Source organism: Merops nubicus, unplaced genomic scaffold (genome assembly GCF_000691845.1).
Source record: "Merops nubicus isolate BGI_N331 unplaced genomic scaffold, ASM69184v1 scaffold9644, whole genome shotgun sequence".
Lineage (NCBI taxonomy): Eukaryota > Metazoa > Chordata > Aves > Coraciiformes > Meropidae > Merops > Merops nubicus.
This window is the reverse complement of record NW_008604872.1, coordinates 1-20,305: the sequence shown is the minus strand read 5'-3', so window position 1 is coordinate 20,305 and position 20,305 is coordinate 1. Positions and strand designations below refer to the sequence as shown.

The 20,305-nt window shown below is 45.9% G+C and overlaps 1 protein-coding gene across 1 annotated transcript in view; it reads right to left on the bottom strand.

The window, feature by feature from the left end:
- The window catches only part of VPS53 (vacuolar protein sorting 53 homolog (S. cerevisiae)), a gene marked incomplete at both ends in the record, with an annotated part of 58,919 nt that extends 40,378 nt beyond the window's left edge, over nucleotides 1-18,541 (bottom strand). The window contains 5 exons of the mRNA XM_008939158.1: nucleotides 795-910; nucleotides 1,160-1,246; nucleotides 15,987-16,053; nucleotides 16,816-16,865; nucleotides 18,461-18,541. Coding sequence (XP_008937406.1) covers nucleotides 795-910; nucleotides 1,160-1,246; nucleotides 15,987-16,053; nucleotides 16,816-16,865; nucleotides 18,461-18,541 — 401 coding nt within the window. The remainder of the gene's footprint in view (nucleotides 1-794; nucleotides 911-1,159; nucleotides 1,247-15,986; nucleotides 16,054-16,815; nucleotides 16,866-18,460) is intronic.
- Nucleotides 18,542-20,305: the final 1,764 nt, after the last annotated feature.

Sequence of the window (20,305 nt, the reverse complement as noted above, 5' to 3'; positions counted from 1 at the left end):
CTGAGTTAAGCCATTCATCATTACACACAAAGTGTGAGTTAAAGCTTCACAGGGAGAAGAACCATTATGCTGAAAAGCTGTTAGCCTTGGCTTTTCTGTTAATAACTTTCACAGGCGACTGATGGAAACAAAAAAATTGAGTTTATTTATTTTTATTTCATCCTTTAGGATCACTCCAATGGTGACAGCAGCATAAGTAAAGTTTTATTCTGAATAACTAACCCAGTGTTTGTGCAGAATTTGCTACAAAGCTTCACAAACGCAACATGTACAAAACTGAATTTCCCTAACCTGTGTTTCTCAAGCACATTAAAAAGCCCACAAAGTATTATTAGAAACATCTAACCCCACTTCAGACAGTACAAGCTGTAAGGTTTCTTTGAATTCATTGCAGAACTAGTGTAGAGCATTCTGAAAAAGAGATCTCATTCCAGTTTAAGATGCAGGACTGATAAAAATCCCCTCAAATCCCTGAAGAGCACATCCCTGGTGAAGATACCTAGCTGGACAGACTGCCCTACTCTTTAACAAGGCCAGATTCATTCCTTATCACCAATGATCAACACAGCAACCCAAGCAATCAATGCTGCAAACCCTTAAATCCAGCACAATAGGTTGCAGGTCACCCTGAGCAATACAGAAAGATCTCTGCCAGTAAAAATCAAGACTCCAATCCACTAAGGCAACTTCTCTCCAGAACCACAAGCAGCTGTTACAGACCTATGCAAAGCTCTGCATCAAACTTACCAACCCAGCAGTGGCACTGAAGGGCCACTAAAAAGTCACAGACTTACTCGAGTGAATCCACCCCCCCTGCCAGCATGTGCAGGTGGTTGAGGGTGGTGATGGAGGTGGTCAGATGACGCTTGGCATGATCGAGCTGCTTGATATCCCGTGTGATCTCTTTAACCTGGTGAATGAAAAAACAAGAGGCTGGTTCAGTGTCAAGCCACAGCAACAAATTTTTAAGGAGATAAGAAGGGCTCTCTCCTCCCTTTAGGACTACAAGTGTGTTAGCTCTACAAGACATGTTGGTTTGACAGCAAATTACCAACCAGTCAAGAGGACCCAAGACAAGAAATGTTCCCTTCTTAATGAGGACAGGAAGCAAAAGTCAGTGTCTGCCCTCCTTTCAAAGACTAGAAAAACTGCTGCTCACCATTTGTTCTGATTTTTCAGCCTTGTCTTTAATATCCTTAATTTTACCAAAGAGCTGTTGAATGGCTTTCTGGGCTTCTTCCAGGGCCTGGAAAAGAAAAAAGGTCAGAGTGGAAAGAAAACCTGCATTCAGTTTTCACCTTCTAAGAAATACAGTTGCTCCCTACAGCCCTCAGGCTGGAGCAGTGGAAGGCAGTTATTTTCTTACAAAGAAAATATCATCAGCACATCAAAAGTCAATGTACCATGTTGGGATTTTTAGCCTGAGTGAACCAGGGTTTCAGTATCCATTTCACAATAATGCTCTGGTAAAATCTGATTTGACAGATTTTATGAAAGCACCTCTGTAATATGAACTATGAATAGGTTTAAGGTTACTGCAATAAATTTTGATGCATTAAGTGTGGAAAAATATGTAGAACACACTCCTGATCAATATGTATTTAGACAGGAAAAAGAAACCTCCACAAAACTTCTATGCTCATCAATAATTCTATATTAAAATTTATTTAGAATTGTCTAAATAAAAAATACACAACGTTATGCTCAGAAGACTGAGTGCCTGTCTAACCCCCTCACTGAACGAGCAGGGTATGATCCTGTTGGAAAAGATGATGCACATTTTGCTGATGCCTTCGGGGTGGGCAGCTCAGGTCCCACCCACCCACAGGAGGAGAGGCTCTTTCCAGGCACAGAGGAGAGGACACAGGTTTAGCAGGTAAAGAGGGCTGAACATGGGAAATGGACCTTCCCTGGGGTTCTGTGCTATTTTACCACGAGCTTCTCAGGGTATCTGGTCCCCTTTACACAACCACGGTGCATCCTGACCTCACACAATCAGTGTGAGCTACACGTGGATTCAATGAGTGAAGCCACATGTCCAAAGTCACATGTCCAAAATCTGACTTTTGAAGTAATTCAACATATTTTGCCTTCCCAGTCTGATAACATTTCCAGCTCCAGCTCCACTTTATTTCCTGCTGTTAAGTGGGCTTCTATCCCTCTGGTTTTATATCCAGCCCCATGACCAAGGTTACAGTGCAAGCTACAAGCTCCTTCAGCAAATAAATTTAACACATCTTCATTTAGAAACCTATGAGCAAACTATCTGCCAGGAGCTTTTGCTGGAACATAGCTATGTTACAATAAAAGGACAAAAGTTGGAAACGTTTTATAATTCATTTTCCAGAGGGGGGAAAAAAGTCTCCCCTGCAATATCTTCTGAATCAGTGAAAGTTAATGCTTTTTTTATAAGTGTCACAGCTCTCAGGTACCATGTTCACCAAGGGAGCTGGGCACACAAACGTGCTGCAGGGACAGCTCTATCAGGAATGAACACCACCACCTACCTCCTCATTTGGCTCCAGCCTAGCCACCTTTTAGAAGAAAGTTTTCTCTCCTCTTCATGTGGATTAAGTGCAAACCAAAGAAAGAATGCTCCTTTCACCATATTTAACTATAGTCTCTGTACTCAGTCCCAGACCACGGCTGCAGCACATTACTCAAGTGGGTTATTAAGCAAGCAGTGACTGTCCTGCATAGTTTGAGATTTCTCAGTAGTTAAAATAAAAAAAGTCAACCAGAAACTCTTCACAGATGCCAACTGCTGTGTTTCCCTTTGCTTCAGCACTTATGTTAAAAGCTAATTTCTCTGCATGATCCCGAGGAAGTCAGAGCTGCTGAACTCTCCAAAAGAAAAGATGAGTATTTATCCAGCCAGTTAAAAAGATCCTCCAAAAAGAGATGATATCCTCCTCCAAATCCAAAGCCAAGGCAATCTCATGAAACTTACTCAAACTTTGGAGCATCTCAAACCCCCCTGCAGGGATGGGTATTTGTGAGGAGCTCATGCCCACAGAGCTACTGGGAGATGAGCCACAGAGCAGCAGCCCCACAGAGCCTGGGGAGGTCCCACACCCCACACAGCACAACAGAGCAATGCAGGACCACCCCAGACTCACAAGGAGCTGGGTGTAGGCACATCTCTGACCCCACTGCCCTTCCCCAGGGCTAATTTTTCAGATGCAGGCTAGAACAATAGCCACAGCAGCTCTCCTTGGCATGACCACCAAGGGGATCTCTGATCTGCAGCCACCCATGGCACTCACAGAGTGTCAAGGGTTGGAAGGGACCTCGAAAGAGCATCTAGTCCAGCCCACACCTTTCACTCAAGGGTGGCATCTCTGACTGGCTCTCCAAGGAACAGAGCATGTGAATAACCCAGTTGTTCTTGATAGCCATCAGCAACCAGGTTCAGAGTGAACAATACCACAAGTGAGGAGTTCCACCTCCCATTTCAGTTTTTACATTAAAACCTCTATCCACAAAGGGAAAACTGGCTTATCTGTTTTCCTGATGAGACAGAGTATCATCTGCTGGAATATAGGGACCTTTTCCAGAGTTACTGCCCATCACTTATACTCAGATAATGGCCCAAACAAGGATTTCTAGCTGCCCACATAGGAGGAGTTTCTCTTTTGCTCACTGTTAAGAAACCACTCTCAATCTATTTCTCTAACAGGTCACATTGCTATTTAATAATACTGGGACAAAACCCAGCAGGGACTATTTATGGGAAACTGGTTTACACCTGAAGAACATGTTCCTGCTGCTCACTGGAAACCAGCACACACAGCAGCAGGCAAACTCCCCACCTAAAAACTGCCCCGGGAACACCAAACAGAAAGTAGAACGGGATTTGTGTTCTTGTACACTTAAAACTGCCAAAAATAAGGTGAACTGGTGTCATCACCTGGTCCTGACACTGTAGCTTTTACCTCCTTACAGACTCTGGAAAAACAGAAATGAGACAACATGTGCTCTGCCCCCATCTGATGAACTGAGAACTGTGGACTCCCACTCCTGTGAAAAACACCAGGGCTGGGATGTGGGGAGGGACCAAAGAGCAGCTGCCCTTCTGTTCAGGTTCTCCTGCATCTCCTGAGAAGGGGACACATTTCCATAACTGTTTAAAAAAACCCACACAGAACTCAACAGCAAACTTACTAGACTTGAGTAAATGAGAATTGCTCATAAACACTTGTTTTACTTCTTAAAACTTGCTCCCAAATATTTGCTTGGCCATTAAGATGTCAATCTTCTGCTACTCTCCTAAAAACGAGCTGCATATTCCTTACTTGAGCCAGAACACTAATTCATCAGCAGGCTTGGGTTTATATAATTTACATTTAGAGATTGAAACACTTCTTTGAATACTTAAGATTTGCTCAAAGTAACATCACGTGTCACTTTAATTCAGACAGATCTGATGGGAAGTTCAGCATTAGATTAAAAGTGCACAAAGCCCATAATTAAACTTTCTTATGGTTCTTTTTAAAGAAACCAATGAAACCTTTCTGGCTGTGACATTCCAACTGCAGCACCTGAAAGTAAAATACTGCATATAGAGGAAGGATTTAAAGAAAATTAACCAATAATGGAGAAATACCTTCACCTACCTGGTCACCATAAAGACACAGTAAAGCAAAGAGCAAATCTAAGAAAATACAAACTTCAATTTTCAGAAAACATTTCATAGCTGATAAATGGTGTTCAGTATTAAGGGATAATAAACCAACATCTAGGACATGAAAGCAGGTCTAATTGTTCAAGGTGTAATATAATGTTTATTAATGTATCTAATCATTATTCTTTCACCTAAAAGAGGAGAGGGGAAGCTGCAGCCACATTAAAGGCTCCACTGTGTGTTAGGAAGAAAGTTTCCTTCCCACTCTGCTCCTGTTCAGACAGTGAATTGTGAATTTTAAAAGCATTTTCTTACTGTTTTTTGTTATTGTTATATTAATAGATGGTTTATTTTGGACAAGAATTCTAAACCCAAAACAAGATGGAGAGAATAGGGATTGCTTTTATTCCAGCATAACTGGTTTACAGAGTAAACCAACACCCAGCCCTTTTCCATCTGGGGCTTGACGCAGGGTTCACCTTCCATCACTAATTGATGGGTTCCCTCTCCAGTGCCACTGGGTAACATGTAAACTTCCACACCCCTGAAATGTGTACAGACACTGAGCTATTGTGTTTCCTTTCCTACAACAGCAGTTCACTTCAGGGGCAGAAGGCCACGAATAAATAAAGAGGCTGAACACATCTTCTGTTGTGGTTAAACGAAACAAGGATGTTGAAATTAAGGTTGTGATGTACTGGAAAAACACCATCTGACTCTAATCAACAACGGAGCCTGGAAGCCACAATTAACCCACCAGCATTATTTATTAAACTTGATGCAACCTCTGAGGTCCCTGAACACCAGGCACCAGTTGAGACACATGGCACGGCCAGGGCTCAACTGCCCCAGAGAGGCAGCAGGTCTGAGGTGTCTGAGGCTTTGTCTGTGATGTTTGTTCCCTGGGTGCCTCAGTTGCTCCAAGAACAGAACCTTTACAAGAGGGCAGGACCAGCAACAGGCCAAGAGGCTCTAGACAGAGCACTCAACACAAGATGGGCTTTGGCTCCTTATCACTGGCCTCTGTCTCCAGTTGAGCATGCTGATCTCCTGCCCCAGGGTGGGTTCAGGAGCACACCCTGGCTCAGGAGGGAGCAGGTGATGGTAGGGTGCCATGGTGGGGTGCCTCTGCAGGGCACTGCCCAGCTCCACGTGCAGCACCAGGGGAAGTACACCCCTGATATGAGGGACCCAAAGCAGAGTTCTTGGTGAGATTCGTCCAGTTTAAGACCACAACATGTTTCCAGCCAGCCCCGTTTCTCAGCCAGGCTGTATTTCCACAGTGGAAACTCCCCTGCTCTTGTGTTCACAGCAGGGATGAAATGCAGAAGACTGAGAAACCACACACAGGAGCTGGGAGACCCAGCTCTGTAGGACACAGACCGACCCCAGGTAAGCTGGGCACCCAGGGAGCTACACAGGTTTTCATCAAATTCTCCAAAGCTGGAGAGAAGAACATAGCTTGTGAATCAGCTACAGCTCTCCAGCCTTCTTCACCTCAAGATGCAACAGAAAGAGACTCCAAACACCAGTATAAAACAAAGAAAAACACTGCCTAAAAATAGCTTTACTTGGCATTAACCTGAGTAACTTCTAAGGTTAGTCTGCACATCATCACTTGTGTCACCTTTTCACAAGAGATCTTCCAAGCAGCAAAAGGAGGAATGAAAATAACTCAAATGAGAGGTGGGACAAGACCAGGTCTAATTCATTAGAATTTTGAAGTGATGCATCCTTTGAAAGGTTATGTTCCAGCAGCTTACAGCACTGCCTTGACATTAACACACACAAAAGCAGCATTAGCAACAACACTCAAGCCAAAAAAGCAGTTCAATGAATTACAGTCAGCTTCTCCAAATCCCCACAGCCACCACAGATGGACACAGCCTCCTCCTCCTCCTCCCAGCCTACGTATGGAGCTGCCACATCGCTCCCACCAAGCAGCAGTGGCTTATTAGTGGGTGTGTTGATTTCTAAATACCTCTTTTATTCATGCTACCAGGAACCTTGTACAAGCAAATACTGAAGTGCTAGGAAAAATTGCAAACAGGAATTGAGAGAGGCCCTTGTATTACTAAAAAAAGTTGCTGAATTGGGGAAAAGAGCAAATTTTCAGAGGAAGTTTGCTTGCTGGGGAAAACCTGAGCTTGAGGACTAACTGAATTAACACTTTTCTGTCCCCAGTAATGGTTAAAATCACCTCAATCGTTTCCATATGCTTACTGGAGGTGAGCTAGAAACGTGCTAGATTTATTTGATTCTCACCAATATGTATTTCAATTGGATGTTACTACTCACATCAGAAAGCTGCCCTCTACCACGTATTTTATAGACACTTGACACATCTGCCAAATTCACAGCATCCAAATGTATTTTTAATGTTACAAATTGGGTTGTGGTCAGGATGCTGAGAATTTAATGCTCCTGGATTGGTCCCCACTCTTGAATACAGAGCGTTAATGCTTCTTTCATTTGCTGCTACACTTACAACCCAGATCAATGAAAATCTAGAGCATGACTAAAAATACATTCCCACCCTCAATTCTCCAAGGAGCCTCAGCTGTGGAGATTTCAAAGAAACGCTCGCTCACCGTGACCAGCTTAACAATTTCTGCTGCTAAAACCTCATACAAATGAGTCCCTCCAGATTGAGGAAGGGTGGAAACACACTTTGATTCTCTGTCTGATTCCATTTTAGAGAAAACTCTGAAGTTTTACAGCTAGGGATAAACCACTGGGGCTGAGGCCGAGGGGGCCTGTCCCTCAGGGCAGGGTGGCTGCACCACAGCACTGCCAGCTCATCTCCTCCAGCAGACACATCTGAAGGGCTCACAACCCTTCGTTTTGATTGCAGCAGATTTCTGACCTAGATCACCAAATGCTACATAACTACTACAATTGTCACTGAAGAATAGAGTTTTGTGCCATCAGCTCCAATCCTAGCTACTAAGGCTGCACAGGACACTTGCAATCAACAAAGCAGATTACTTCCCACAGGCACTAAGCTTAAAATTGCTGTTGCCCCTTCACTTAACCCCCCAAATCACACTCAGAAATCAAACCCCACATTCTGAGTTCTGAACAGCTGTGCCAATACCAACAGAGAGGCCATGTCCAGGCTGTGCTGGTGGAAACCCTGCAGCTTAACTCCTGAACTGCACTCCTGTGTTAGCCCAACATCCCTCTGAGCTGTCATTTCCCTGCTGTATGGCCCAGCCCTGCACACTGCTGCCTGCACCATGAAGAAAGGTGGTGATGTGCTGTCAAAGTGGTTTGAGTGGTCTTGCTCCAGTGAGTCATTTTAGTCATGCACCTAATTCACAGCAGAGTGGTGAGTGGCATGGCTATTTAAACAGTATTTGTGTGAGCTGCACAACCCTCCAGCAAAGCCTTTAGCTTCAGCATGCTTGGACCTCATGGTGGGTTACTACAGCTTCATCACGTGGCTCTCTAGTGGGTTACTACAGCTCCACACTGGCAGCTGAACAGCCACAGCCTTCCCCCACACCCAGGGCTACTCAACTCATTAAACACAATTATCACATTGCAAAAACACCCCTGTGCAGACACTTATTGTTTCCCTTTATCACTTTTATTTCAGACCAGCCAAGCTGCACGTCTCTGCCCTCCACAGCAGTTCTGTTTACACCTGATTGCAGCTTTCTACCCCACCACCTCATCCTTTGCATCAAATTTTTTATGCTGCAGGTGGTGAGACCCTGGCCCAGGTTGCCCAGAGAGGTGGTGGATGCCCCATCCCTGAAACCATTCCAAGTGAGGTTGGATGGGGCTCTGAGCAACCTGCTCTACTTGCAGATGGCCCTGTTCCCTGCAGGGTGGTGGACTAGATGACCTTGAAAGGTCCCTTCCCACCCAAACCAGTCTATGATTCTATGAGCCCTCTAAGGATGGATTTCTAAGTGGAAATGCTGAGAGTTCACCTGCTGTAAGCACTGAGGTAGCACAGCTGGAGTACACAGCACCATGCCCTGAAAATGTGACAACAAAAAAAAAGAGAAAGAAAATTTAAAAAAAAAAGATCCATAGGAAGACAAAATCTCCTGCCTGTTGTCAGGATTTCTGTTTTCAGGCTGGGCTGCTCACTTTGCTGCCATCAAATCCAAACAGCACAGTTCCCAGCCTCAGGCTGCAGGACAGGGACTGGGTGCACCCACCACCTTACTGAAGCACAAGGCAAGGTCAAGCTCAGACTTGCTTCTGCCTTGAACCAGGCTCTGCAGCAGATGGTAAAAGTTATGCCTGACCTCTTCATACAGTTGCAGATGCCAGTTTCATGGCCAGTAGCCAGAAGGATAATAAACAACACTATTTCTTCTTGGCATGCCATTCACCTGAAACCCTTTTCAATAAATATGTTTGAGGCTAGAAAAAGCTCTCTGTGTCTTGGATGGGAAGGACATTGTCCAACTGTTATAATTCACTAGGGAAATGACTCTAAACGAAACTCACTTTTGATTTATTTTGGCAGCTTAACTTCTGTTTATTATTCACTAGTTACAAAAGAATATTACAGGACTTTAATCACTCGACTGGAGTCTTACAGAATCTGTGGCATGACCCTTTTCTTGAAATCTATAAAATTATGCAGCTTAAGACACAATATTTAACCCTCATTCACTCGGCATCTTAAAACGTATTGAAATCCAACAGTACTTGGTCTGCATGTCAGAATAATAGCCCATTTGTCAAAAAAAAACAACCCAGGAGATAAAAGCTTAGCCAGGCAGGAGAGAATGCATATCATCAAAAGACAGTACCTACAACATCAGGGATTGTGACACTAAAAAGCCCCCAAATATTTTAGAGATTTAGGCTTAATTAGTTATTAAGAGGTTATGGTGATTCTTCTCATCTGCTCTGAAGGCTCAGCAGCACCAGCCACAAGAGCTGAACCTGGGCACTGGGGCCAAGGAAGCAGTGTGCCATTTGATGTCTGGAAGTGAGCATATATTTCAATTAAAAAAAAAACCAACTAAATGAAAGTGCCTACAGTAGGAGATCTGAAAGCACTGACTACCTTAGCTTAGTGTGAAACGACCTGCAGTCAAAAAAGCCACCTCCAGACAGACAGGTGGAGGTAAGAAGAGAGGCTGAAGCAACAGTGCTGCTTATTATGCATGTGCATGCAACAGGGCACAGAATCTCCTCCCTGCCTGGCGGGCTGCTGCTGCCTGTCACCCAGCACTCCTGAGGATGAGCTGCTGACTCTGGTGACACCACCCACAGGCTGCCCTGCAGCTCACACACCACCAACCAAACAGGCACTGGAGGAGCTGGGATGAGCCCATGGGTGTGGGAGTAGCACACTCCCCACTGCTCCCCTCTGCCTCATGCAGCACCTGCATCACTCACTTCCTCTGCTCCCCATCCATCTTCATCTCTTTCTTCCTCCCTACACTGATTCTGCAAAGTGTTTCCTGATCTCTATTGAAAAAAAGAAAGCAAAACAATATTTCACATACTTCCCCCTATGACCCTGTCAAACCCAGTAACCTGTGAGGCATTTTTCTACACCAGACCCATCCTCCTCCTTCCACGGGCTCAGACACAGCCAGACACTGCAGCACACACAGGGCAGGGCAGGCAGCCTGAGCCTCCCCACTGCTGCAGAGCTGAGATGTTTATTTTCACATGCAACAAGAAAGGACAGCACTGGTTACCAAAGGATGGGAGGACTAATTGAGCTGTCTACTGCTGTGCTGGGTTCAGGCTGGGCAGCAAGAATATATTTGTATTCTTTAACCACAGCAGCTGCCAAGCTCTTTTCTTGCACTGCTGTAGTTATGAAAGAAAAAAATAAATTACTGTTCTCACAGAGAAAAAAAGCAGGAGCCAAACAAAGCAATCCAAGTTATCAACCAGTATCTTCAGCCATGAGAAACATGTAAGGCTTTTCCCAGCCTAGAAAATATCCCTTTTCTCATTAAGGCTTAACTTTGTTCTAGCACTAATTGAGCCAGACCCTACCAGAGTAGTGACAAACCAATCTTTCCTTTAAAACCCAGTCTTTACTCAGTTTCAGTCATTTACTTTATGCATGTATGTGCACGGGGCAGGAGGGGAAAGATGGACCAGAGACAACAGAAAGAAGAATGTTTTTTAGATTTCAACTATAAAGCCACAAATCTTGGGATTCCTTTTGAATTCCTGGTTCCTTCAGAAAGAGACTGTGCATGATGCTGCCTCACCTTTACTGGCCTTGGCACCCACATCCGGGTTGCACAGATGCTGCCAAGGGTTAAAAGACTTGCAAATGCAGAGGTTGCTTTATGACAAGGACAAAAGCCTGATAGGTGAAGCAGCTTCAGCCAAACAACCAGTAAAGGCATGTCAGCAACTGTCAAAAAAATTACAGCCAGTCCACACAGAAGGTTTCACAACAGACACAACCAGAGAGTGACAAATAAAACCGTACGGAGGGCGGGAAACGCTCAGTGGAAAAATCTATGGGAACTTTTTATACTACACCCCGGGGCAGAGAGGAAATTATGCCACAACTGGGCTGCAGCTCTGAGCAAGGTCAGCCCAGACTCCAGTTCAGCAGCAGCTCTGAGAAAACCTTACAGAGGAACAATCAGACTGTGCTGGCTCTCCAGAACCAGAGGCACAGCTTGAGCCATACAGTTACAGCCGCACCACAGCAGCTCCTGCCTTCTCAGCCTCTCCCAAGGCATCCAAAATAGCCCAAATTGGGACTCCCAAGGAAAACTGTTACACCCTGCAGAGGAATGTTCCACCCACGACTGTTGTTTCCTCCCATAAAAGGATCATTAGTGAGATAATTTCTGAAGCCCATGGTATTGTCTACAGACTTCACTGAAATATCGCACCAGGAAGGGGAAGCCAAATGAGCCAGACTATTTTAAGGCTTTTGCATTTGGAGGAAATTCTAGGGCAAAATTTCAGAAAGGCAGCTGCTTTGAACTGGGAAACGTTACGCTTTGTGGAGAAGGGAGCATTCCTCTCTTTGGAGCTGCTTAAATAACTCTTTTGGGGCCACATCTATTTGATCGACTTTATTTTTAGATTCCAGATTTGCTTTCAGACACCTAAATAGTGAACGTGTGCATGTGATCAAGACTAGTTGGGAAACAGTTTAAAATTAAAGGACTGACTAGACAAAGCTGCTCTTACGTCCTTCTCACACCTACAATTCACCTCCAAGACCTGCTCAACCATGTCAGCACTGTGGTGGAGCACAGCAGTGTTACCCTCACCAGTACCACTGCCACATTGCCAGCCAGCCAGGCCAGGAGATTCCATCACAGGATTGCTGGATCTGCAATCAGGATTTTAAACTTGCCATCTCTAAGATCTCCTTTTCCTTAATGAGCATGAAGAGCACATTCCATATGTGGTATTTATACTGTGTATTCCCCACTGGGTCTGACTGGGATTTGATTGCTTTAACTGGGAGAGTAACACGCAGCACTGTTCAGACATGTCTCCACTGGCAGCACTCCCTCACCATCAGTGAGGAGTAAAACGTTACCCTGGTCTCAAAAGCAAGGCTGGGCTCCCCTCTCCTGGACAGCTGCAAAGGTGCAGCTCCAACAAAGCTCAGTAAAACACAGCTCCTCCACACCAGAGGGAAAGCTGCTTCCCTGGGATCTGTGGTGAATGACCTCTGCACCAAAGGGAAAGCAAGTTGTTAAAGGTTAAATACCCTTACTTTGTCTTCTAGGCACTTCCCTGGTACCACTGCTCTCCCCACACCAAAAAAGAGATTTAGATAGGTTGATGGTAGGTCCCAGGGATTTGGGATTTGCTCTGTGTTTGGCAGTTAAGGCTGATGGGAGATGGAGAAGCCAAAAGTAAGCTTCCTGAACAAGCACGTGCCCTGGTGGCACACAGTTCTCCCTCTCCTGCACGGGCAGCAGGGGTGGCAACTGCTGTGTGTGCAGCTCTGCTACCCCCACAGAGCCCAAGCAGGGCACTGTGATGGGGGCAGCTAAGAGCAGGGGCTCAGCAGGGAACCCCTCCTGCTCTGCTGTGACCTAAACAAGAACTATTTTTTTCTTCTACCGCTGCACTTGAGGTTTACATTTCCTTTGGAAGGAAGTCAGAGGTTGAAAGGATGTTTATAAAAACTATTCTTTACTCTCCAAAGAAGAAAGGCTCCTCCAGGCCCAACACCAGGCAGCTGGGCAACCCTGGCAAACGCTGATCCCAGTTTGCATCACGAGTTGTTAGGAGAGAACATGACCAAAGGAAAGAGGCTCCTGCAGAGCACCTCGCAGGGCCACTCTTGCAATAAACCCAGGCTGCTGAGCCCCCACTGAAATTCAGGCAGCTACAGGGTCAGAGTTCACATGCACTTTTATTTACAGCACAGACTTTGAAGGCCACGAGTGTGCCAGGGGATGGAAGTGAGTGAGCAGACAGGAACATGGCTTTCCAGAAGGTAATCTGCTGCAAGGACTGTGGTGCTGTGATTCTCCTGTGTGCTACAGGCTACAGACATCTCACATGGTGAGAACGTGTTCTAAGTGGGAAAAGGCAGCTGAAGATTGAACTTTTTTTTTGCTGTGGCTGGTTTTAAGCTTTGTTTCAAACCTATTGCAAAAGCTGCTTCCCAACTGTTTCTTTCTTAAACACGGGTGGTTTGCAGTTGTGGTTACTGGGCTAAAATGCAGGAACAGCCTTCATCCTGGACCTCCTAAGGGAGGAGTCCACAGGATGGCACTATCTAGCCATGGGTATGTTTCAACTCAGTTTTGCAGGGAAATACTGGTCTTGAGGATACAAATTTAGTAAGGACAGAAGATCAGTAGTACATAATTTTATTGTGGGACCAAACTACAACTACCAGAGAAGGTAAATAAGGAAAAGAGTCCATTTTAGCAGCACTGACTCCTTCTTATCAGAGCACTGACTTGTCTTAAAGGCATTCTGCTTTCAGTTGTTCCAAAACAATTTCTTACCATACAGTGGAAAATCATAGAATTGTCCTGGTTGGAAGAGACCTTCAAGATCATCAAGTCCAACCATTACTTAAAACCCCTTCCTCTCCAAGTAGGAGAAGCCAGGCCTCTTCCTCTATAAAAACTTAACATTTTTAAGTGTTCTTGGTTCCACTGAGAATATGCTGGTAAAACAAAAGCACTCTTCAGCACAGAGCAGGCAGCTGAAGCTGGAAAGTGAAGTTTTCGCCCCCACAATCAGGCTCCAAGAGGGTGGTCATGTGAAAAACTGCCTCACTCCCCCAGCTAACTACTCAGAGAAAGTACTGCAGGAGGTCACAGCAAATGTTTCTTCTAGGTTTCCTCTGTTTGCTTCTGGAGAGACAAGCACAAAATTCCATCTTGACTTGAAATGCAATTCAGGCACTCCCCAGCACTGTAAGATGACCTCCTCTGCTGCATACCCCTCTGAACAGCTTCATGCAAGGCCTGAGCTCACTACTCTAAGATGACCTCCTCTGCTGCACGTCCCTCTGACCAGCTTCATGCAAGGCCTGAGCTCACTCCTCTACTGCTCTAAACTCCAAGACTCAGCCAAATCCTGCCACTCTTAACAGGCTGGTTCCAGCAAAACATGTACAAGCCTGCAATGGAGGACTTGAACTGGAAATGCAGAAAAAGATCACAGCATTTCAGACTCAAACTATTTTCCTTATTTATGGAAATTTTTTGATAACTGAATGGTTTCAGTATTTGTTAGTAAGAAACAACTGCTGTGCTTCTGGGAGGCTGTCTGGCCTTAGCCCACACAGTCCGTGCAACTGCACACACTGGTGTCCATCTTTAAGTCCACCTCTACCTTGCAAAGCAGCAAAATGAGGGAAAATAGGAAAATCCACAGCTAAACACAGGAGTATTTGTGCTAAACTGCAGCTTCAGGCCACGTGAAAGATGCTATGCACAGACAGAGCACATACACGTGCAATGTTTGAAGGTTTTTACTTGGACAGGAGTTTAATTGGTTCCTTTACAACCAAACTAAACAAAGGGCTCCCCACACTGATCTGTTTCCCCAGTTCTGCAGAGCAGGATCCTGTCCAAGTCAGAGTGTACATGCTTTGGAGAACTTCAAAGGGATTAAAGAGTGAGAAAGCACAGACATGAGGCAAAACTCTAAACAAAGGCTGTCGAAACTCCACAGCCCAGAGACACTTGTGTTGTCCCACAAGCACAGCTGACTCTGCACTGCTCTTCTTCATCTCCACCATGTCCATCCTCTGGACCTGCAAGTCCTGAGGCACTCCAGGCAATTCTCATCCACAGCTCTTCTCAATCCCCCCCTCTTTTTTTTTTTTTTGTGGTTTCCTCTGTATTTGTCACCTCGAATGGGCCCAAAAAGCTACAACAGCACCAGCTTTCCAAACTCCCCAAGTCCTGCACTAGTTTCCACTCCCTCCTTAATTTCTGTAATTGCCTTCCCACTTCATTTCTTGTCTCATCCCTGCACAGTGATTACAGGCTACACCACATCCCAAGCACATCCCCAGTTTAATAGCAGTTCTGAGGAAACCAGGCAAGCACTAAACTAGTTCTGCTAGGAGAGGTAAGTAACTCATAGGTTTTTCTGAAAGCAATACAAAGACATAAATATTTCACTCACTTCAATAATCCACGCACTCTGTGGCAGAAATGGGATTAGAAATACACACCAATGGCTACTGCAGCAAGAAGTGGAAAATACAACCAGCCATGCTGGTGAGGAAAGGATTTAGCCCATCCCAAACTAGTCTGAAATCTGGTATTAAAAAGATGAGTCAGTGTTGACAGTGAGGAAAGCAGCATGACTGAGGATTCAAGGTATTAATGCTCCTGGCCTAAACCAGAACAGACACAGGAGACTGAGCAGCACTGGGTGACACTTCAGCAGCACGTGGCCCAAGCTCAGTGTTCACAAACACTGCAGCCATGGCCACACTGCTCAATACTGCACTCCAAGCAAACATAACAAGCAAAATGCAAGTGAAAGCCTGGCAGCTGAATAAGATGTGCAAGATGAACTGGCAGTCACTCATCAGGCTCAGTCACTGCCGACTCCGGATACTTCAGCAAACAACCTAGTTAAAAGGCTACACAGCCTTCTATTGATCTTTACTCAGCAGCAAATGGGCTTGTATATATTTAATCCCCTTCATTTTATCATTAGCTTCAGAGTGGCACAACTGCACACCTCCTGCTTTGCATTTTTTAATCAATTTCTCATCCACTTCCCTTTGGAGGGTGAGCAGAAGGCAGCGGGACCAGCTGGTCAGTGAGCAGTGTAAAAGACAACAGGAATACCTCCCTAAAAACCAGAGCAGGTTCCTGCTGCCAGAGCCATTCCTCAGTTTAGCATCCCAAGAAGAGAACCCTCAGCATTGCCAGAGACAGGCTGCACATACCTGCCTGCCATCCTGTCCCACGTTGGTCTGTCCTCTCACTACAGTCCGAATGTTGTCATCCAGCCTCCTGCAGAAAAGGGTCTACAATGTCAAACTCACCCTCCACCTGCCCCTCCCAAACAACTGTAGGAACCTTGAGAGTTACTGCACAGATTTAAAACAGAAAAGCTGGTGCTACCAATCCTGCACTCACTTTATTTCCCCTCTCTCTCTGTAGAGCATCACTATCTTACCTAATGTAAAACCCCTGTTGCAAAAATAAAGATCCATTGCTTAATTTAATCGAGGCTTCTTGCATTTCTCTTCCTTTAAGCAATACTGGCAGTTTTCCCTTGACTGTTTTCATTTCCACATATCAAAGTGCTGTCTCAAACATTCCAGGTTGGTAATGCCAGACTGCAAAAATTTAAGGATTTCTTGCACACTTAGATTTTGTACTTTCAGTACCAATAATGACAACAAAAACAATATACAAAACTAGAGGTTTTACAATTGCTATTTTGACCTCACAGAGTAAGCTGCCAGCAAGCAAATCTTCTGGGTAGCTCTCCCAGCCTTCAGACTGTATTAAAATCTGGTACCTGTTGATTTTTGGTTCATGGTTTTTTCAAAGCTCTACTTTGCAACCCATCAGCTAAAACAACATGGAGGACAGAACAGGGGCAAAGTATGAAGAGGAATCACAATTACAGAGAGTCATTTTTGTCTCTGTCCCACTACTGGACTTGAGATTGACCCTATTCATGCCTTTTAAGACTGTATTTATGAAGCCTCAGTGACAACCAGCCTGCCCAGCACCTGAGGTGCAATGAAACTGAGGGATATTTACCTTATTTTCTGCCGGATTTTGTTCACAACCTCATCGATGTTTGCCAAAGACTACAAAAAGAAAAGAAAAAAGCCAAGTGAAGTGGGGAGTCTTTTACTGGGGTACTTGTCAGCTGTGATACTTAACACTTTCTCATGCATGTTTGCCAAAGACTACAAAAAGAAAACAAAAAAGCCAAGTGAAATGGGGAGTCTTTTACTGGGGTACATGTCAGCTGTGATACTTAACATTTTCTCATGTGTGGTGCTTCTCAAAGATGAAAGCAATGACTTTGTTTTACAGAGCAAAGAGTTGAGACATGCAGCGATTTGGCTGCTCCTCAGGTCACACAATGAAGAGCAGCAAAGTCATGGAATCCTAGAATGGTTTGGGTGAGAAGGGACTTTTCAAGGTCATCTGGTCCAACCCCCCTGCAGGGAGCAGGGACATCTGCAACTAGAGCAGGTTGCTCAGAGCCCTGGCCAACCTCACCTGGAATGTTGCCAGGGATGGGACACCCATCACCTCTCTGGGCAGCCTGAGTCAGTGTCTCACCACCTTCAGTGTAAAACATTTCCTCCTGTCCAGTCTGAATCTCCCTCTTTTAGCTTAAAACCATCAACCCTTGTCCTGTGACAACAGGCCCTGCTAAAAAGATTGTCCCCATCTTTCTGCTAAGAAAGGGACCCTAAGAAAGTACTGAAAAGCTACAATAAGCTCTCCCCAGAGCCTTCCCTTCTCCAGCTGAACAACCCCAACTCTCTCAGCCTGGCCTCACAGCAGAGGCTTTCCAGCCCTCGGATCATTTTCGTGGTCCTCCCTGGCCCTGCTCAGCTCTGCAGGTCCCAGAGGCTCTGTGCTGCCCACCCAGCCCTGAGCTCTGCCTCCACAGCACACTGCTCCAGACGTGGGGACAGTGACCTCCAGTGGGCAGCAGGGACTGACCCTCCCGCAGGGCTGGGCACATGGGGCAGGGGGGCCTGGCCACTGCAGAGCTGGACTGGGGAGGGGGCAGCTCCCCACTGCTGGAAAAGGGAACAGAGCAAAGCCAGCACCACCAGCAAGCTAACAGATGAAAGAAAAAAGAAACAACTAAACAGCAGTGCTGCAGAGCATCTTAAACACAGCAAACGTTGGAGCTGCCTCACAAGCCAATTTTCAGCTACTGGTACACCTCTTTTTTTCCAATAGATTCATCCAAATCTGCCCCTGGGGTTGATTTGGGGAAGACAAAGTATGGATATGAGCCCAGAGCAATCTCCTTCTTTACATCTCAAAAGAAACAATATGTTTCCACCCTGGATGACTCCCTGGTGACATTTCACAGGCAGCACCTGCCTTATTGGGCTGCAACCCCTGCAGGCTCACCAATGATTAGTACACTGCAAGTTATGAACTTCTGTGTATAGGGGTTTTTCTTGCAGTGAGCTAATTTATTTCTACCAATCAAAGCAGGACTCTTACTGCAGCAAGCACTTTGGGTGGAAAGAAGCCACTTGATGGCAGTGAACTGAGTGAGATGAGGATTTAAGAAATTATTGTTGTTATAGTCTTACTACCTGTGCTACTGGTTAAAAGAAAAGGCTTGGGGGTTTAAGCATGCCTTTAGTCACTGACTGTCAGGTCACCCCCACACAGAGAGAGCTGCCCTGTTAGCAATACTTACTTGCTCAGTGGGAAAGAGAGTATTAATATACTCCACAGCATTGAAATCTGCTCTGTCCAGTGGGTCTTGGCTGGGAAATACCTGAAGAGAGGGAGGAAAACAGAATCAACAACACATCACCATGCACTTCTGTAGCTTCACACAGTATCTACTACTTCTAACTCCTTCAGCACCCACTTCTGGTGGTTTCAGAGTGTTGTTCTAACAAGTGTGCACAAAGAGTGGCCAAGTCTCCACCCTGGAGTGAAGCAGCTGTGTGCTCTGGGTCTCTGACCTATGAAAACTCCTGTGGCTATCAGCCTGACCCATGGTCCAAACCCTGCCTGGCACACACAGAGCTCGCCCTGCTCACACCCCAGCATCACCTCACACATCACCCTGGTCACCAAAAGCCTTGGTAGAAACCTGTCACCTGGCCACATGCAGCACCCACAAGTTTTACATGTTTTGCAGTGTGAAAGCTGTGTTATTTGTGGGACCATTTCAATGAGAGCCACTTCTCCCTGAAACCAGCCCCCTCAATCCACTCCTGGGGCCGAGGAGAAGTGGGCAGCAGTTAACCCTGCACGAGGTCATGCCTGAGTGAGGAAGATGATGTCAGCCCAGCCTAAAAGTGCAGCTGCAGCATCACAACCGGCCCGTCCTGCTCCAGGCTCACAACTCCTGCAGGTTCAGTTCAGCCCAAATCTCCACACGTGTGAAGAGCAGAGGAAGCAAAGGGAGGGGTGGAAGATAAAGGCTGGGCAGAAACTCCACTCTCAAAGCACAGCTGGAGATCAACACTGCAGGCAACTGCACAAGCCAAAGTTGCTACTCTTAGGTCTTGGCCACAACCCATTGACCAGAAACAGCTCCCCCAGGTCTCCTGGAGTCTGCATGTGCTCCCCAGCCCACCCCAGGCTAGAGTCAGCTGAGCCAGTCCTGCTCATTTCACCAGAACCTGGCAGGTTCTGCCCAAAGCCACTTCAAGAACACTCAAAGGAACAACAGGATTAGTGAGTTTGGAATACCAGGGAGGAAGTCATGGAAGGCTGGAGGCTTCTTGTAATCCTCAACATCTCCCCTGCTCGGGATGGGAACATCTGCAGCCTTATTACCTGTTAGAGTAACTCAGCCAGGGGTATGGTGGATTCTCCATTGCTCAGAACCCCACATGGAGGCTGTCTCCAAAAGATGTGTTTGGCCTCAGACACGTTTTGTGCTTGATGGAAATGTTGTTAGGTAACCTTCTTTGGGTGTAAAATGTCAGAGATCTCCCCAGGCTCCTCTGGCTGTCAAACACACAGGCTCTGCGACCTGCAGAGGACTCTTCTGGACAAGTTCCAGCCCTCTTTTAGAATCTAACATTTAAATTTAGCCATCCTCAACGTTTCAGCAAAAATCCTTCAGTGGTTTACTGCCAGGTGTGCCAGCCCCACGCAGAGATGAGTATGGGGGATGTCTCTTTCTTTGGAGCAAGACTCCAACGCTGGCCCAGCACCCCCAGAGAAGCCACACTACCCTCCTCACCCTCCAGCACTGGGCTCACCTGAGGTGCTGCACCAGCCACCGTGGGCTGCCCTAGTTCTTTGAGGAGAACCACCAAGAGTAACCTCAACACACAAGATAGCACAAAGACTTATCTGAGCAATACTCTGTGAGCCATTTGCTGCCCACAGGTCTTCTGCTGCAGGAAAGAGCTTTTCAGAGAGCAGGGCTGGCTTCATGAAGCCAGGGCAAGCTCAGACCTCAATGGACACAATTTCACCCCGTGTCCTCATCGATTTTTGCTGCACTCCAAGTGCCACAAAGGGTTTCAGAATGCCTTGGACCAGAACGTATTGATCCAAAGAGCCAAGCTCAGAC